Source organism: Narcine bancroftii, chromosome 1 (assembly GCF_036971445.1).
Source record: "Narcine bancroftii isolate sNarBan1 chromosome 1, sNarBan1.hap1, whole genome shotgun sequence".
Classification (NCBI taxonomy): domain Eukaryota; kingdom Metazoa; phylum Chordata; class Chondrichthyes; order Torpediniformes; family Narcinidae; genus Narcine; species Narcine bancroftii.
In genome coordinates, this window is record NC_091469.1 from 58,190,131 (window position 1) to 58,210,880 (window position 20,750).

Genomic DNA, 20,750 nt, shown 5'->3' on the forward strand with positions numbered 1-20,750 from the left:
GACTATGACTTTTTAAACCTGTGACTTGTTATCCTTCTACAATGAAGTTAAATCCATGTCCCATTATTAACAATCTCTGCCAAGGGAATCAGATATTGTTTTGTTAGAATTACTGTATGTTATATCTATTCTTCCTGGCTGGACCTCTATATTTATTTGCACTCATTAAATCAAATCTCTCATCTGATTCCTTCATTCCAAATAATCCCAGACTGGTTAAATCTCTAATTTTATTTACAAATCCCAAGATCCCCATGAAGCTTTTCTGCAACATCTCTAGTTTCTTCAAATCCTTCTTCTGATGTGGTGCCCAATACTGTGCACCTACATCTATCTTTGACCTTATGAGTATTTCATTTGATCCATCACGATCTCCCCACTTAATGTCATGGTCAATAAGATCAATCAAGTCTGCCTTTTTAACTACTTTGCTCACCTGTGTGAAAACGAACACATGCTCCAAAATCCCTCAGTTCCTTTGCACTTGGTACTCAATATTTACCTTGCATTCTTCACCCTCTTTGTTTTCTACACATGAATGACATCATGAATGAAATTCCATTTATATTTATGCTCACCTAATCAGTATGTTGATATCTTCTTTCAGCTGAAAACGACCTTCCATGCAATCAACGGGTTTGCCAATTCCAGTGTGACAGGTAAACATTATAAATGTGCCACCCATCTAAAGTCCTCCATGAATATTGTGTTATGATACATGTTTAATAAAGAACTACATTTTCCAGTAGGCAATGCGTGCGGTTTGCGCAGGAACAAAAAGTAGACTACGAGAGAAGTCAAGCAGCTCAAAAAATAAAGTTGTTTAAGCGTTAAAACCACACAAGCTTTTTCTTCAATGAACGAACATAACAAATGTATCACAAACCATCACAAACATACCGACACAGTCCTCCAGTCACTAAAATCAAATGACCACTATCCACTGGGTTGCTCTTTTCCTTAAATTCCCACACTTTTACTTTTATTGGCACGTCATGAGGGATTTTATCAAAAACACTACCTGTCACCAGCAGAACAGCTCAAAACTTGTAATGTATTAATAAGTAGCCAATATAGATTTTAAAAGCAGAGATTGTGCTTGATCAGTTATTAGAAGAACGAAATACTTGGATTTCCTAAAGGCCATTTGATTAGGAATGACTCTTTTAAAGGGATTCAGTATTTAATTCCAGATAGGTAGAAATAAATATCACAGAGATTATGCAAAGCTTGCAGAGAAGTTTGGTTGGATCATAAAGTTTAAGCAGATACTGGAGAAGTGGAGGGAGACACTTCGTAGTGTTGAGTTTTATCCACCAAGATAAATTTAACAAACTAAGGATTTTTCACTCAAATAAAAAGACTGAACACTGGCCCATTGAGAGGTCAGCAAGAAGATGGATGGAGTAAATACAGTGCCAATCAGAAGAAAAGCTGTAAACATAAGATCCCTAATAAATCCAATAGGATATTCAAGAATTTATTTGTTCAGTGATTAGAATATAAAATTTGCCACAAGCAGAGAACAAGATGACCAGAATGAAGGCAGTTTCATATGTTAGATAAATATATGAAAGAGAAGTAAAAAAGTTTGTTGAAAGACAGATCAAGTAAGTAGTCAGAGGCTCACAAAGAGCATAAGCACCGACATGGATCTGTAGGCCTGTATAAGATGCTACTATAGAGTAAATACTATGTTAAAATGAATGCTTAAATTGTTTAATGGCTCAGTGCATGCCACTATAACCTTTAGGTCACTTCTAATCAAACAGATTGAACTCACAATTTTAACCTGTAAAACTAGTTTATTCTGTTAATCATGATATAATTCTTTTTTTTTACAACATGTACACTCTGGTTATTTTTCAGTAATGTGAATTCAATAATGTACAATTCTACCTATCAAAGTTCTGATATTTAGATAGTTCAATACATCAAGATGTCTGATTTTGACAGGTTAAATATATTGATGTTTTCACTTCAACCTCTGCAACTTTGATAAATGAAGTCTTCACTGTTTTTGATAGCCTAGTGGTGAACATGTGAAGCTTGTTCTGTCAGTCCGTCAATGGGCTGTGTAGACACCATAGAGCCACAGCATACATTTTGTATTATATGGAATAGTAACTAGAATTTATACCATGCCTTTGAAAAATAGTCAAAATGCTTCACAAAGGTACAATCAAAATATAGTAAAACCCCTGATTTCCAGCTCATATGGGGATTGGTAGATGCCAGATAAGTGTATTTTCCGGTTGTTTGAGATTGCATGTTGCAAGATTGGCGAACTAATGGTGGGGCGTGCCAATTTTAAATTTATGTATTTTTCATCTATTTATTTTCTGTGATTATTTTTGCCGGTTGCTTGAATTGCAGATAACAGTTTTTTACTGTATGAATATTTCAGTTTCACAGCAAGTCCAAACAGAGATGAACTAAAGAGTGAGAAATCTGACTATGGCTAGTAGTTGAAATTAACTTAACTTCTCAAGCAAGATGTGGAGAGGAGACAGTTCTTACTCCCATTTATTCCAAAGACACATTTCCTTATTGATGTGCCTGATGAACATGGGATCAGCCTTATCCCAAGTGAAAAGAGAAGGTACAGAATGGGATTTACTGGGAACACAAGCCTTATTTAGTTCACAATTATATTAAATTTTACATGAGTGAAAAGAACATTGTTTACAATATTATCATTGTTTACAATATTATCAATATTAGTCCACTCTTAGTCCACAAATGAGGAAAACCACACATTTTATTTGGCCATTTAAACCTGAAAAGTCCAAGGGAAGGAGACTGACCATCCCAGGGCTGTGGGAAATATGGCCCAATCGACAATGTTTTCAACTCCAGTACTTAAAGTGACATTCCAAACATGCAATATGATTGGAATGAGTCAGGAAGACTGCAGAATGAACTGGTTATATCTATTTGTGAACAATGCCCAAACTGAAATAATTTATATTCTGGTCTTTAAATAGCCATTCACATCTTTGTCCTGTAGTCCTTTAATGCCTGTGAATTCCACTGCAGCATCTTAATATTTTGGTTACCCTTGCTTTTCTGTTTTTCTATTGACTGCTTTATTTTCATTTGCAAGGCCCTTAGTTCTGAAATATCCCTCTTCAAGGTATCCATCTGCCTCTCTACCTTAAAAACATACCTTATAAACTCCTTTGACCATTTTATTTAGCTATCCTTAAAGTTTCTGATGTGGTTCATGTTATCTTTTATTTGATAATATTTCTGTGAGCTCTTGCAGGCCATCTGCTGTGAAAGCAGGTCACATTGTTGAAATAGCTCAACCATAATCCCTGTTCACTCAAGGGAACAAAGCAAATTTGCAAAATTTCTCTCCATAATTTCATCTTTCAATGCTTGGTTGATCTTGGTGTTGAATTCACCAAAATTAGATCAAATCTTTAAAAAAAATGAATGCAGCGTTCCCCCCCCCACCCCTCCTTTTGGAATACTGGATTTTGCAGATTTTTATAACATGGACACCCCAAACCCTTTGTTTTTCCATGAATCCCAATTTCTTTCAATTATGAAAATATTCTGAGTGGTCTTTTTTAAATTCAATGTGAATAATATTTCACTCTCCACAGTTTGACCAATTTTGCTCATCACTTGATCTCTCTTTCCAAGTTGTTATTCCAAACTAAACAAACCACTGTAATGTTTTTTTTTTGCATCTGCATTATTCTTTATTTAAAACAAATCTGCCATTTATGTGATTTTTTTTACGGGTAAAACTAAGTGATAAACAACTAATTGTCCCCTTTTATCAGTTTTACACAATTCATTGACTGCACTCATTCGAATTGCAGCATAGCTGCAGTCTTTGATGTGTGCCCTGAGATTGCTCATTAGACCTTGCTCTTAACCTTAATATACAATTAAACAGATCAAAGCTTGCACCTCATTTAAGACAATATAAAATGGGTTGGAAATCAAAACTAAAACATTATATATTTTTCTCTAATATCTGGTTTGGTGGTTGTGGTCAGATTATTTTGAATTTTTTCTATTATATAATTTTATCCAGTACTGTAGCTAGGTGACAGTACTAGGTAGCTCACTGAAATATCACTCATCAATTCTAATAAGATATCAAAAAAGTTATCATGCAGACTTTTAAATTGTAATCACAGAACCATAGAAAACTGCAGCACAGAAACAGACCCTACCATCTATCTTGTATATGCCAAACTATTATTCTGCCTAGTCGAGTCCTATTGACCTATACGAATTTAACCAAAGAGGTTTCATTATTTAACTGAGGAGTATTTGTAAAGAAATTCTTAATTTTATTAAGTCAAAAATTAACGTAGTCTCCTGATAAACTGATCATAATTATGGAAATGTAATCCCTTGGAATGATAATATTGTAACAATGTTCTTTTCACTCATGTAAAATTTAATATAAATTTCTATTAATATTTAAGCTTGGTGGAAGGAGGACATTGGAGAGGAGTCCCGGGAAAATCATTTTCCTATAATTTCAGGCTAAAACAGGTAGACTCCTCAAGCAGCCTAAACCATGCTGAGGAGATAATGGGTACTCGTGTAAGCAACAATATTTCCAACAGGATTCAGACTTGTAAAATTCCACAATGATCTACTTGAATTCCTTAAAAGGCAGTTAACATTTTTTGAAAGAAAGTAACCTGGAAATGCAGCAGTCCCTTCTTATTGTGCTTCAGGGAAAAATGCAATGGCAACAAACGAAAAAAACATGCAGCATTTTTCAAAGTGAATGTTATTGTAATAAAATGACATTCAGTTTTCTGATTCCATGAAATAATTTAACCTTAAAACTTGTGTCCAAATTATCTGTAACAAATTTTGCAGATATCGCACCAGTTGTCTGACAACATTCAGCATCCATCATGCTAAATTTTATACAGCCATTCATTATATGCATAGAAAACTGTTGCATTTGTAGAGGGATTATTATCTGACTGCAGAAGTATTAGACTCATTATAGTTGGCAGGCAAGTACAAGTCAGAAATAAGCAGGGGTCAGTAAACTACCTCACAATCTAATTTATCAAGGCACTCAGCTATAACAATCAGGATTGTAATAAAGCTATTGAGTCCGAGTTTTCAGCCCTTTAGTCTTCCAATTTATGCTATAATGATGCAACATTTATTACAGCAAAAGCCTTATTGAAATGGAAAAATAATTGTCAGCAATTTTATAATTACAATCTAATTAATTCAACACTTTTCACCCAACCCACTGACTGGTTCTAAAACATTTCATTGTGGCAAACACTTTTACTCTTAAATAGGATTTTAGTTTTACTTAGGTTGATTTTATGTTATTACTTAGCCAGAAGAGAAGTAAAAGGGGTACTATAAGAAGCTGACATCTCACTAATTGCTTTCTGCTGCCACTGTGATAAAAGTGAATTGAAGAGTAGTGTTGAAAGATCATTGCCCCAAAACACAAATCCTGTTTCTCTCTTCAGATAATGTCTGACCTTCTGAGTATTCACCACGTTTTCTGTTATTTGTTTGGAGGAAATTCACCACAACCATCTCTTCCCCACAGGATCCAGCAGGTATGTTAGATGAAGCTAAATCTACATTTTCCAAATTTTATTAACAACAAATAGAAGTTCTGAAAAATTAGGTATTTAGATATAACCTCCAGAGAATGAAGCACAGATAACAAATACAACAAGCTTCTATTTGTAATGCAGTCCCCGACGTTACCTCTGGCGTTGAAACTGTTTCAGGCTGAGAAGTCCTCACACTCGTATTCCTTTGGCGAATCTGGTAAGCAAACTAAACAGTGTTTGTACTGCTCACATAGAACTGCCAGCATAATGTTTCCATTCTTTCTATTCAGTGATAAATGAGTACTCTTAATTGAGAAAACATGATGGATTCTGATCACTATCAAGAAGCTTTACCTGCACGACTCAAGAGGTTCCTGTCTCTTGGCTTATTTGCCAGCTTGTATTGACTGGCATTCTTGGAGGGAGGCCAGTACTTTTTGGCATTATCATCTTAGAGGAGTTGTTCTATTCAATCTAATTCTTTTTAATTGAATGTTTGTAAGGAACTCGTAGTGCTACAGAATGGAAAACTTTCCCTTTGTGATTATTCAAATATTGGCACTGTAACAACCCAACTGCACGGTCTGCTCCAACAACACACCTTAACGGTATTTCGGGAGACTATTCCCTATTGCAGTAGCTCCTGCTTTTTGGAATGAAAGCTCCATTTGTTCACTCTTGATAAAATGTGCACCTCTCCCTTTCCTACAAGTGTCCAATAAGAGAATGGGTTGCTCCTTTTAATAAGCTGGGTCTATCCTTAGGATTCTCAGGGACTGGTTTCAGTACTACCACAGTTGTGCTAAACTTCCTAATCAAGTTACCTGAATTTTATGAAACTCAAGTGGACACCTGATAATTTTTGGGTCTTCCCTGTTCACAAAGAGCTTGTGCACCCAACGTTGGGGATTCCTGCCCAACTATGATAATGTATTCCAGGCAGTTCCCGGGTTATAGAACATAGAACACACCAGTACAGTAAAGGCTCTTCAGCTTTTGATGTTGTCCCAACCTATATATTTCTTTTTTAAAAAAGTACTAAACCCACCCTACCCCATAACCCTCTATTTTTCTTTCATCCATGTGCCTAAGAGTCTCTTAAATATTTTAACCTCCACCACCATTCCTGGCAAGGCATTCCAGGCAAGGCAAGGCATTCTGTGTTCAAAACAAAACTTACCCCTAATGTCTCCACTAAACATCCCTCCCTTAATTTTGTCCTCTAGTGTTTGCTGATCCTGCCCTAGGAAACAGGTACTGGCTGTCCACCCTATCTATGCCCCTCATAATCTTGTAGACCTCTATCAAGTCTCCTCTCATCCTTCTACCCTCCAAGACTTATTTTCCAATCCAGGCAACATCCTGATAAATCTCCTCAGCACCCTCTCCATAGTTTCCACATCCATCCTATAATAAGGTGACCAGAACTGAACACAATACTCTAAGTGTGGTCTTACCAGACATTTATAGACTTCTCTACTCCTGAACTCAATCCCCTTATTAATGAAGTCCAGCATCCCAAACACCTTCTTAACTATCCTATCAACCTGTGCGGCAACCTTAAGGGATGTATGGATTTGAACTCTAAGTTCCTTCTGTTCATCTTCACTCTTAAGTAACCAATCATTAACTCTGTACTCAGCCTTCTAGTCGGTTCTTCCAAAATGCATTATCTCACACTTATCTGGATTGAACTCTATCTGCCACTTTTTTGTGGCTGCCCAACTCTGCATCCTGTCTATAACCTTCAACAACCTTTAGCTATCCATAACTCCTCCAACCTTCGTGTCATCTGCAAATGTAGTGACCCAACCTTCTGCTTCTTCATTCAGGTCATTTATAAAAATCACAAAGAATAGGGGTCCCAGAACAGATCCTTGTGACACTCTAGTAGTCACTGGCTTCCAGGCAGAATAGTTTCCCTCCACTACTACTCTCTGCTTTCTTCCTATAAGCCAATTTTTTATGCACACAGTCAATGGCTCCACTGATCCCATGCCTCATGACTTTCTGAATGTCTCTTGTGGGGGGACCTCATCAAATGCCTTGCTAAAATCCATGTAATCCACATCTAACACCTTACGCTCATCAATTTATTTTGTTACGTCCTTAACAAACTCAATTAGGCTCGTGAGACACAACCTCTCTTTCACAATTCCACACTGACTATCCTTGAGTAGACTGTACTTCTCTAAATGCTCATAGATCCTATCCTTAAGAACCCTCTCCAATAGTTTACACACCATTGCTATAAGACTCACCAGTCTATAATTCGCAGGATTCTCTCTATGAACTTTTTTAAACAAGGGGACTACATTTGCCATTCCTCAATCCTCTGGCACCACCCCCCCCCCCACCCCCACCAAACCGCGGCCAAAGGAGACTCAAAGATCATAGCTACTGGCCCAGCTATCTCTTCCCTCACTGCCCACAGTAAATTGGGGTATATTACATCCAACCCCAGAAACCTAACAATCTTGATGTTTTTAAGAAGATCCAACATTTCCTGTTCCTTAATATCATCATTATCCAGCACACAGGCCCGTTCAATTTCGACCACACCACGATCAAGGTCCTCTTCTCTTGTGAATACTGAAGCAAAGTATTCATTTAGGACTTCCTCAACCTCTTCTGCCTCCAAGTACATTATTATCCTTTAGTGGCCCCACCTTCATTCTCATTATCCTCCTGTTCATCACATACATATAGAACGCCTTAGGGTTCTCCTTAATCCTATTTGCCAAGGCCTTCTCCCAAGCTCTTTCTTCAGCTCCTTTCTGGCTACCATTTATTTCTCATGAGCCCTTCCTGTTTCCTATATGTATTATATGCTTCCTTCTTCCTCTTGACTAGTTGCCTCACCTGTTTTGTCAGCCATGGTTCCCTTTTCCTACTATCTTTTCCTTGTCCCACTGGGGAAAACCTATGCTGAACTTCCTCCACATTACTTCTGTGCTTTCACCCTTGAACAACCGTTTTCAATTTATTCTTGATAGTTCCTGCCTCATCCTTTCATAATTAGCCCTTCCACTTTCCCATTTTGTCCATTTTTTTTAAAATCCTTTTCCGTCGCTATGCTGAAGCTAAGGGAGTTGTGGTCACTCTTACCAAAATGCTCCCCCATTGAGAGGTCTGCCACCTGACCATTCCCGAGAACTAAATCCAGTATGGTCTCTCCTCTTGTTGGTTGGTCCACAAACTGTGTCAGGAATCCTTCTTGAACACACCTGACAAATTCAGCCCCATCTATCCCTCTTGCAATCAGGAGGTGCCAGTCAATATGACGCAAGTTGAAATCATCCGTAACTAAAACCCTGTATTTCCTGCATCATTCCAAAATCTGCCTGCTCATCGCTGTCCCAAGGGCTATTTGGGGGCCGATAACTACTACCAGCACAGTGATAGCTCCCTTTCTATTTCAGACTTCCAACCACACCCACTCAGTGGACACTCCCTCTGCAGCATCCTCCCTTTCTATGGCTGTTATGTAAGGGTTCCATTCCAGAGAACTGACCGTAAGCCAACTTTTCTGTTCATCAGAAATTTCCATTTTTTTTTTAATAGCGACCCATATCATATTGCTTTGCAAACAAATTCTCTAATTCTTTTATTTTTAAATCAAATATTCACCATAACACTACCCATAATTAAACTAATGGTATATCTGGTTGTTAATGAATATCATTGAACATTTTATTTTGAAAAAATGTTCGAAAGTTTATGGGAGAATTTCTGTGAAGTTGGATTTATGTTTCTCATTTTCCTTAATTCAAGAAATCTCTGTACTTCTATTTCCTACAGCACTTGGAATCTCTAAGCAAGACTCTCAATTAGGGGCAAATAAGAAGCAGTTGACCTGTAATGTCGGTGCAAATGCTCACTTGAACAGAGATGTTGAGATTTATTTTCAGGTAGGATTATTAGAGCCTCCAGAAAAAGGAAACCTCCATCCTGTCAGGCTAGTCTGATTCAACATAAGGGCGTGAAACAATCACTCTGCTGGTACCTCTCAGAGCAACACAAAAGACAGGAGACTCTCAGATCTAACAGTAAAGCTGCTCTTGCATGTTTATTTCTTCAATTCATTCAATTAAGTCAAACAAAAAGAACAACAATTAAATGAAAACTAAATAGCAGCATTAAAGACCACCCTTGTGTCACATAAATCATATACTCTGCTTTTAACTGTTTTAATTTGTCTGATTTGAGTACCAACTGCCTGCTAATCTTATGTCTTAACATTTTATCTCCTGTTGATAGTGACGTGAATGATGTAAAATATGTGGGTTGAAATTTGATGCAAATAATGCTCTTCCAAAACCAACCATTTAAAGTTTACAGGACCATAGGAATGTTAGGATCACACACCAGAGTTTACAGCAGGTGTGTAATTTCAGATGAAATAGTTCAGCAGGAAAACCACATTTAGAAGTGACAATATTAGTTTTGTTCTTTAAAAACACTGAAGGACTGTCCTTCATGTCAAAAGGGAACATACTGAATGAAGTATGTTTTCCCCTTCAAATCATCTGAAACTCATCCCTTCCTCAGAGAAAATACTGAAGTTGTATCAGGGGAACATTTATGAGATACTGGCATGGCTGTGAAGCATCTCAAAGGGTTTATTTTTCATTTATGAATTGAGAGAGTGAGTGCTGTGAAATTATTTGATTATGAACAACATAAAAGCTCCAGCTCACACCTTTTATGTGCAAATTTGTTTACACATGGATCTTCCAGCAGAGATTACTGGACAGCAATGGCAAGTGGAAACCAGGCAATTTTAGCGTGTACAGAGCCGTTGTCATACCCACACTCCTGTTTGGCTCTGAATCATGGGTCCTCTACCGGCATCACCTACGGCTCTTAGAAAGCTTCCACCAGCGTTGTCTCCGCTCCATCCTCAACATTCATTAGAGCGACTTCATCTCCAACATCGAAATACTCGAGATGGCAGAGGCCAACAGCATTGAATCCATGCTGCTGAAGATCCAACTGCACTGGGTAGGTCACATCTCCAGAATGAAGGACAATCGCCTTCCCAAGATCGTGTTATATGGCGAGCTCTCCACTGGCCACCGAGACAGAAGTGCACCAAAGAAGAGGTACAAGGACTGCCTAAAGAAATCTCTTGGTGCCTGCCACATTGACCACCGCCAGTGGGCTGATATCGCCTCAAACCGTGCATCTTGGCACCTCACAGTTCGGCGGGCAGCAACCTCCTTTGAAGAAGATCGCAGAGCCCACCTCACTGACAAAAGACAAAGGAGGAAAAACCCAACACCCAACCTCAACCAACCAATTTTCCCTTGCAACCACTTCAACTGTGACTGCCTGTCCCGCATCGGACTTGTCAGCCACAAACGAGCCTGCAGCAGAAGTGGACATTACCCCTCCATAAATCTTCGTCCGCGAAGCCAAGCCAAAGATATCCTTCCTATACAAGTTCCATGAACCATTGATTGGAAGTCATTATACTGAACCTAAAGATGACATCTACAAACTCATATGACAATTAAGCCTGGCATGTCTGTTTTACACAACTAAATTCTGCAGTAAATCTAAATGCTTTGAAATCTGGCTCAAAAGCTACTGATTTCCATGTTCTCTTTAACAAACTAGGGCCCTGCTTTCTGCACTCCCTTTAAACTCACTAGAAAATGTATGAGACTACTAAGTAAAATGTAAAAAAAAGAATTAAATGCATGTTGGATTATCAACAGGAATAACATTTAATAATCTGAAAAATCTGCCTGCCCAGCACCACCGAAGACCACCTGATTAGGTCAGATTATTGGAATTCTACTATATAGTCTTTATTTATCCGCTCAGTCAATTATAACATTTGGTTCCCAATTAATAGTGTAGAGCATTCTACTTACAGGTTAAGTATCTAACAACCAGAAAATAAATTCTACACTTAAGAAACAAAGCAGGCCCGTGTTATAGTCATTCTGAAAAAAAAGCAAGATTAAAAACTGGGAATTGCAACATGCTTCATCAACTTATTTAATGAGTGATGGAAGAGCTCTTCCCATTGATATTTTATTTGTTAGTTTCCCAATCTCTAGCAGGGCTGGACACAGGATTTTTAAGCATATTCTTCAAGGAATGACTGTGTCAATATTTCTGAACAGAATTACTACATTACGATAAATAAGAACAAAATTAAAACAGTGAGCAAACAGTTGTTCATCAGAGGCAGAGAATTTTCCTTCTCCTTGGGCAGTCCTTCAAGTTGCAGCACAACTATTTATTTTAAGTGGCAGTGTGCTATCCAGACTACCACAGTGGGTCAGGTGGTTCTTGAAAATAGAGTGTGCAGAGGAAGTGGAGGTGCACGTAGATTGTGCCTGCCTCTAAATGTTCCTGCTGTAGAAATTTGAGGTGCTCAATGCTTTCCCTTTGAGTAGTGTTGGTCAATAGAGAGTTAAGGAGAATGTCATAATTTTTTCAAGACTTCAAAAGTACCTTCTCTTTCCTCTTAGTAATTATTTGATGTGATGAAGCTTAGAGTAGATGCTTGTTGCAGAATTCAGGTCTCAGGCATGCAGTTGATGTGGCCTCCCATTTGGAGCTGGTAAATATGCTGTGTCTAGATCAGGGGTGGGCATCCCCTTTATTAAAAGCTCACATACCACTGAGTAATCCCTATGCCATAAGTGCTCTGTGATTAGTAAGGGATTGCTTAAGGTGGTATGTGAGTGTGCCGGAAACTGTGATTCACTGGTAGTATGTGGTGCTGATGGTTGGCTCTGCCCCCATCTGTTCATATATAACCCCGATTTCCTGCCAAAACCCAGAACCCTTCTGAAAACTACTGTGAGACCCTACCTTCAGTTATAAGATAATAAAAGCATTTGTTCTCCCTCCAGTTGTGAGGCTTTTATTCATGCTACAATTTTATTAGCTTATTCCCTAAACGATGGAAGCGCTACTCAAGCCAGGTACGCTGCTGATAGACCCTCTGTCCTCCAGCGTGGCTGAGGAGTTCACGTACTGGTTAGACTGCTTCCAGGCCTACCTGAATGCGACCAGAAATGTCTTCCACACTGATGAACTCAGGAGGTCCGCACTCATTTTGAGGGTAGGAACAAAAGGGTGTGCCGTCATCAGGCACTGCACTACACATGATGCTGCCATCAAGGCATTGAAGGCTTGGTACCTGAAGTTGCAAAACGAGGGTCCGCTCAAGGTACGAGGCAGTGACTGCGCGAGTCAGTTAAGGACCTGGCTAGTCACATTGAACTGGCCAAATCGTTGGAACAGGCCAAGCTCGAGAACGACGACCTCGAAGCCAGCAAGCTTGCTCACCCAAGCGATCCCTTCCAAGGACCTGCTGCTCCCATGACCCCTGCCGGTTCCCGTGCTAGGGAGCATTTTTTCTGCAGCATGAGCCAGCATCCATGATCCCGTTGCCCAGCTAAAGACTCCGTTCATTCCAGCTGTGGCAAGAAAGAACATTGGGCGAGAGTTTGCTGCACAAGGGGAAGTCCGGGGAAAGTCCATGGCTTGAACCACTCCTGGATCTGATACTAGCCCCGCCCTATCTACCCAGAATTCACCCGAGCCCACTTGCTGCACTATACACCGACAGAAAGTGGCAGCGAGGAAACAGCATGAAAAGGCTCAGCAGCCATCTTGCTGCAACTCAAATTCAAACTTGAGCCATCATCGTCGGAGGAAAGAGGTCAACTCCATCTTACCCACAAAGAGCAACCCAGGACAGTGGAGGCCACTTGAGTGAGGAGTAGGAGTCTCCGGAGTCCTGGCCTTGATGGTTCTGGACCAGGACAGACCACACCAGCTCAGCAACTCCATAGTGACTGTAAAGTTAATCGGACATTCCACTAAATGTCTAATTGACACAGGATCGACTGAAAGCTTCATAGACTCATAGATGGTGCAGGAATACAACCTAAAGATGTATCCTTCCAATTATCGCACATTCCTTGCATCTCATTCACATTCTACGTGCATTCAACCACATTGTATAGTGCATCTGTCGTTCGAAGGGAGAGAATTTTGTAAAATTCACCTGCATGTACTTGATGAATTATGTGCTCCTGTGTTGTTGGGTCTGGGCTTCCTGTGTCACCTTAAAAGTATGACCTGGTCATCTCCCCCCTAAAATAAGAATCCACATGCAGCCTCTCCACACTGAGTATCAAATCCCCACCTCTCTTCCCGAATCTATCCTCTGAATACAAACCTATTGCTACCAAGAGCTGGAGGTACAGCACAGCAGAAAGAATTTCATAAAGTCTGAGACACAACATCTGCTCGATGAAGGTATCATCAAACCTAGCACCAGCCCTTGGAGAGTGCAAGTGGTAGTGGTAAAAGGGGAAAACAGTAATTGACTATAGTTAAACCATTAATTGGTACATGCTCCTGGATGCATACCCCACCCCTCAAATTTCAGATATAGTGAATGATATTGCGCAGTATTGGGTCTATTCGACCATCGACCTGAAAGCTGCCAATCCGTTCCGAGGACCATCCATATACGGCATATGAGGCTAACCCTCATCTCTATCAATTCTGGAGGGTCCCTTTCGGTATTACTAATGGGATTTCTATCTTCCAGAGGCAGAAGGACAGAATGGTGGATGTGTATGGGTTGAAAGCTACCTTCCCCCACCTCAATAACATTACCATCTGTAGCCACATCTTGGAAGACCATGACGCCAACCTCCAAAGTTTTCTCCACTTGGTGAAAGCCCTGAACCTCACTTATAACTCTGACAAGTGCGAGTTCAGGACTAAATGTCTGACTATCCTTGGCTACGTGGTGGAGAATGGCATCATTGGCCTCAATCACAATAGGATGTTCCCCCTGTTAGAGGTCCCCATTCCCAGGACCACAAAGGCTTTGAGGAGATGCCTGGGGTTTTTCCTCATATTACGCCCAGTGGATCCCTCAATATGCTGATAAGGTTTGCACTCTCTTAAAAGTTACTAATTTCCTCCTCTCGGCTGAAGCCCAAACGGCTTTCAACTACTTTCAGAATCACACTGTGAAAGCCTCCATGCATGTGGTGGACGAGAATGCATATTTCTCAGTGGAAAGCGACACTTCGGACATAGCCCTGGCCATTACCCTCAACTAGGCAGGCCGGCCGATTGCATTTCCACTCTCCCCTCCACCCCCCCTCCAGACATTACAAGGCCACGAACTCTGGAATCCATCTGTGAAGGAGGCTCAAGCCATTGTAGAAACTGTGAGACCCTGGAGACACTACCTGGCTGGTAGAAAATTTACACTCCTCACTGAACAGTTCTCTGTTGCATTCATGTTTTATAATGTCAAGAGGGGAAAAATAAAAAATGACAAGATTGCTAGGTGGAGGATTGACATCTCCACCTCCAATTATGACATTGCTTATTGGCCAGGAGCCCTTAATAACCTTCCAGATGCTTTATCCAGAGGAAGCTGTGCCTCTGCACATCGGCCAACTTCAGTCTCTGCATAATGAGCTCTGCCATCCAGGGGTTACCCTCATGGCTCATTTTGTCAAGGTGCGCAATCTGCCCTACTCCATGGAAGACATCAAAGAAATGACCAGGTCTTGCCAGGTCTGCACAAAGTGCAAGGCGCACCTGATCAAGTCATCCAGCTCAATGCTGATTTTAAGGGACCTCTCCCCTCCACGAATGGGAGCACTTCCTTCCTCTCTATCCGTGATGTGTACTCCTGCTTTCCATTTGCCATTCCATGTTCAGACACATCCACTTCATCAGCCATAAAGCCCTTAGATTCCATTTTTGCCCTGTTCAGGTATCCCAGCTATATTCCTAGTGACCGGGGCTCATCCTTTATGAGTATCAAGCTACGTCAGTACCTGCTGGTGAGGGGCATTGCATCCAGCAGGACTACTAGCTGCAACCACGGGGGAAAGGGCAGGTTGAAAAAGAGAACACCACAGTCTGGAAGGCTGTGAAACTGGCCATGAAGTCAAAAGGCCTTCCAGACTCATGCTGGCAGGAAGTCCTTCCTATGGCGCTCCATTCCATCCGGTCGCTACTATGTACCGCAACCAATGCTACTCCTCAAGAGCTCCTATTTAATTTTGAAAGAAGATCAGCATCAGGAACTACATTCCCAACCTGGATCACCATTCGTGGTCAAGGAGAAGCAAGACCGACTCCCTGGTGGAAAGGGTGAAACTGCTCCATGCCAATTCCAATGTAGAGTACCTGGATGGCAAAGAGGACACAGTCTCTATCAGGGACTTGGCACCACTGGAACAGAGTGCCCTCAAGTGCCCTGTGAGCCATGGAGCTCATTCTTGCCACCCTCAGTAAGGGCCTCAGGGGATCCAGTTCAGGAGGAAAGTGCATCCCCCTCCACCATAGAGCTAGAGACCCAGACTGCCTCTTCTCCGTCACAAGGGGACCAGGAGACCTAAGGAGTCCAAAACCCCCTGGTGCTAAGGCATTCCACCAGGATCTCCAGATCCCTGGACTGCTTAAATTTGTAAATAACTATATTTTTTTCCTTCTCTGAACCCATGTTCTCTGTCTTCATTCACAGACCCTAAATTCTGCAGGAAGAGGTGAATGCAGTGAACTGGGATTCACTGGTAGTATGTTATGCTGATGGCTGGCTTCAGCACCATCTGCTCACATATAACCCTGGTTTCCTGCCCAAACTCAGAACCCTTCTGAAGACTACTGTGAAACCCTACCCTCAGTTATAAGCTAATACAAGCATTTGTTCTCCCTCCAGTTGTGAGAGCTTTTATTCACACTAGAGTGGAAAGAAAAAGGGTTGAAAACCACTGTTTTAATCGTACCTAATTGACTCGTTATGTACACAGTTTCATAACTCCAAAGGAAATGAGCCAATGACAACTTTTCTCAAGAAAAATAGTTTAGTAACAATTGAGCAGTGGTTTTCAACCTTCCCTTCCCACTCACATACCACCTTAAGTATTCCCTTACTAATCAGAGAGCACTAATGGCATAGAGAATACTTAAGGTAGAATGTGAGTTTTAAAAAAGGTTGCCCACCCCTGGTCAAGAAATAGGTAATATTGGTCTGGAAGCAAAAGATTGACATTAGTTCACCAATCCTTCAATGGATTTGGAGGATTTTGTGGAGATGATGTTAGTGGTAATTCTCCAGAGTTTTGATGTGCCTACTGTAGATTAGGTTAACCATGAACTTGGGGTCAGGTTTGCAATATAGGTTATCAAATACTTTCTCTCAGCCCATGTTGACACATTGGAGGTGGTGATGAATAGCATTATCAGGGTCTGTATGTATCTGTTGATATACTGAAAGTGATCCATATTTTCCAGTCTCCATATGGACCTTGATTGTCAGAATACAAATGTACAACAGTGGAAGATTGATGGAAGGTCTTTGCCTTCTAGATATACTTTCTGAGCTCCATCCTTTCATATATTTCAATAAAGGAGGGTACAAGTCTTCCAATGTGCATATACATAAATGTCACTGTCATTGTTTCTTGGTTCTAGAACAGGATTATTGAAGATTGAATCATTTCCTATTTATCATATAGATAAACTCCACTCCAAAGTCAGAGATGCAAAAATTCAGAAAAAGTGAAGTGTATTCATGTGATCTAATTGCAACATTACATGGAATTTACTTTGGTCTGCCTTAAGGCATAGATTTCCCATTGGCAGAAATTGCCTGAAGTGCTTCTTAGTTACAGAAAGAGAAGCAAGAGTCCCCCAGAGTCACCGAATATCTGTGGATTAACCTGCAGCCTCCACCAACTTCAGCCTAAAACCATGGACAACGAAAGCTCTAAAACCAAAGTTCCAACATGATCAGCACCCTCTCACATCCCAGTTCCAATACTTGGCACCTTCAGCCAGTCTCTTGCAGTCCACATCCTGGTGCAAATCCCTCGACTGCCACCCACAGCCTGCATAGGTTCCTTGCCTCGAGTCACCAACAGCCCTCCACCTGTGTGTTTTACAGCTTCAGAACCTCTCACTGGTCTGCAGCTGTGGTCACCCTCCCATGGATTATCTACTTTGCTTTTCCTTCTCAAGTGGGGGTGTTCTCCTGTTTTCTGGTGTCCTGCACTAGTCTTCTGCTTCCCCAGAGTCTTCAACCTCTTGTAGCTACTGCTGATCATAGGTGCTACCATCTTGGGAGTAGACCCCAAGGTCACAGAATCTACAAAATAATACCATCACCAACTCCATTCAGAGGCCGTTAAAAGCTGATAGCAGCTGGAGTGTGCGGTTGGACCTCGCAGGAGCACTGGGTCTCCACCCCCTGCTCTCTGCAGCAGTGCTGTCCTTACAGTAGCTCCACCATCTTGTAACTTGCAGATCCATCGGGTAACAAGCACTGAATGGTAGAGAACTTCAGTGGACAGCCACAAGTGTGAATAATTCTCCATAATTCCCTTAGCTAATGGGGTTGAAGATTTTCATGAGAAAAAGCAAACCTATGTACAGTACTTGGCATTTGTCATAGATTTCATGCATACGAAGATCATATCCATTGCTTCTATTGATAGAAGGAGTCCACACAGCTCTTTGATTTGAGCAGTGAAATCATCAATAAGGATCATTTTGTCTCCCTGTGGGACTTGGGCTTGGACTGCTCGTTCCAAGCAGAATTTCTTGTTGGTCTCATCCATAACTGCCAGGGTAACAGCGATCGAAGTATGGTAGTGCAGATTGAGAAATGGTCATGAGGTGTTTATTTATCCCATAATGTCAGTCACAAGGATACTTGATTGTAAACCTAATCCTATGAAAATGCAGAATTGTTCCCATTGTGGCCTTCATGAAGAAGTTGCAATCACTTTGTTCAAGTTTGATTTCTCCCATCTTACTAAGGGGAGTGATGTCAATGTCAATCATCCGAATTCAGCAACCACTATAACCAAGCTGGTATTCCTAATTATCCCGGTATTCCACCTCTTGATTGAATTTTAAGAGTGGAAAGCTGCTGTATGTGATTTCCTTTTCCTTGTGGTGGCCCTTGTTAGTAGCTAATATATGATCTTCAGAGAGCAAGGTTTTGGTCCAATGGCAAGAAAGTCCAAGACCTGGGTCCACTGCAAGGAGTTACCACACTCACGCAACCAAAGAGACACAGATACCTGCTCACACCGTAAAGACATGCAGGTGTACTCACCACATGTTTGTTCAGAAATGTATGGGAGTGAAGTCAAGCTAAGGCTTAGACCCTCCCAAAGAAGGAATAAAAGCCATCACCTAAAAAAACACATACCAGTCCACATTTACTCTCACCAAGAATGAAAGCAATTCAAATTCACTGGCACAATCATGAAAATCTCTTATCAGTCTGCCAGAATGGCAAACACAGCATCATGTTGACCTGTATTGCCCTCTCCCACAGAACACCAAATGATTACAATCTGCCAAAATTATCTGGTTGGGATTGGGGGGGGGGGGGGGAGGGGAAGAGATTCATGTTTGGGTATTGTGCTGGGTTGCAGGCCTTTGGTTGCATCCAGCAATCAGGTGATGGAGGGAGGGTGCAGCTAAGGTACCGTCCAAGAGAGCCAAATGACAACAGTGGAAGGGCAGCTTCATGGGTTGGTGTGCGGAAGAAAACAGAGAAAGAAGAGCCTGGGTGGGAATGGTAAGTGAGGGAAGAAGAAATTGGGGTAATGGAGGAAAGGATTAGTGTGACGAATTAGGAAAGGGATTGAGGAAGAAGGTGTGGGCAAGAGTATGAATTTTTCTGCATGCTTTGGGCGGACTTAAACAGGAAAGAGGTATAGATGCCATAAGACTCCCACCATCAGGTTCAGGAACAACTGCTACCCTTCCACCATCAGACTCCTCAACAACAAACTCAATCAGGGACAATTTTAAGGACTTTTAGTTGTACAGTTTATTGATATTTTTATTCTCTCTGCTTTGCACAGTTTTTTTACATTCATTATTCATTTATAGTTCTCTGTTTACATCTATATGCTGTGTACAGTCCTTTTTTTTGTACTACCAATAAGTGATAATTCTGCTTTGCCTGCAGAAAAAATAGAACTCAGGGTTGTATGTGATGTCATGTATGTATTCTGACCATAAATCTGAATTTAACTCCAAGTGACTGAAATTATGGGAAACATGCACGTAACCAAGTGATTTCCATCAGAATCCACATTTAAAATTTTATCCTCTTGGGGTGAAAACTTCTGTAAAAATTGTTATTGAGAAAAAAAATCAAAAATAAAAATCCTACTACTTTTCCTTCTTTCCCTGACAACATCTCCCTGCCTTTGCACACGAGGCAGGCTAACTTGCTTTCAATGCAACCCATTCACTATTTACACAAAGCCTCGGTTGCAGGTCACCTCTCATAGCAACTCAAGCAATGCAATGACATGGACATCTCAGTTCAAACATCCATGTGCATTCATAATAGCTTTGCCACAGCTCCACAGAATTTAGCTCCAAAACCTGTAGCTTGAAATTTCCGAATATCATGGGTGACAGGCAAACAGTGCACACAAATTAACTGACCACATGGGTGCCACATTGAGTGAGAAGAGGGAAAGATCAAACTCAGAACAATGGAAAAAACTTTCTATTTTATTTCTAAACTGCCATTCTGACTTGATTGTAGTAGTGACACTAAAACATTTTATCCAAAACTTCTCTTCAATATTTTAGTAGATGTGAACTACATCTTTTAACAGTTTAATGCCTCCAGAAGGCCTTTCAGAAAATATACTCCCCTGTGTGTTAAGCATTTTGAAACTAATTGGAAGAGATCATTCACAATTGATAGGGAAGAATCAGTTCTGAGATTTTCAGCAAGAATCACACCCAAATTGTTAATCATTTTTCGATCTTCAACATTTACTTTGGTTTTGTTTTCATACAAAAGCATAGATTCAGTTATGAAATCCAATAAAGTTAAATAGTTTATGATTCCTATTTTCATTATGGGCATTCTTGCTGGGCTATGTCCTGATGCCAGATTTTGTGAACCAAATTAACTGTTTCTGAAACAATTAAAAGACATTATTATTGCAATGTTCTGAGACATTCCAATGCTCTTTGTTTTTGTATGTTGAAAGTTAAAATATCTATTCATTTTTTGGAATCTGGCTATTGTTGTTAAGAACAGCAATTTATTGTCTTATCTCTAATTCCACTGAGATAAATTCAGTCCTTCTGAATAAGGCACTGCCACAATGCAGT

The 20,750-nt window shown here is 40.5% G+C and overlaps 1 protein-coding gene across 7 annotated transcripts in view; it reads right to left on the minus strand.

Annotated features, from left to right (window-relative positions):
* dmrt1 (doublesex and mab-3 related transcription factor 1) overlaps positions 1-20,750 on the minus strand; it is a 147,102-nt gene that overhangs the window by 29,334 nt on the left and 97,018 nt on the right. For 2 of the 7 annotated variants that reach the window (XM_069927764.1, XM_069927756.1), the window contains exon 6: positions 5,731-5,802. The exons of 3 other annotated variants lie outside the window; for them this stretch is intronic. In XM_069927764.1, coding sequence (XP_069783865.1) covers positions 5,750-5,802 — 53 coding nt within the window. In that variant the 3' untranslated portion in view covers positions 5,731-5,749. The remainder of the gene's footprint in view (positions 1-5,730; positions 5,803-20,750) is intronic. 2 more of the 7 variants (XM_069927784.1, XM_069927773.1) reach the window with 1 other exon arrangement.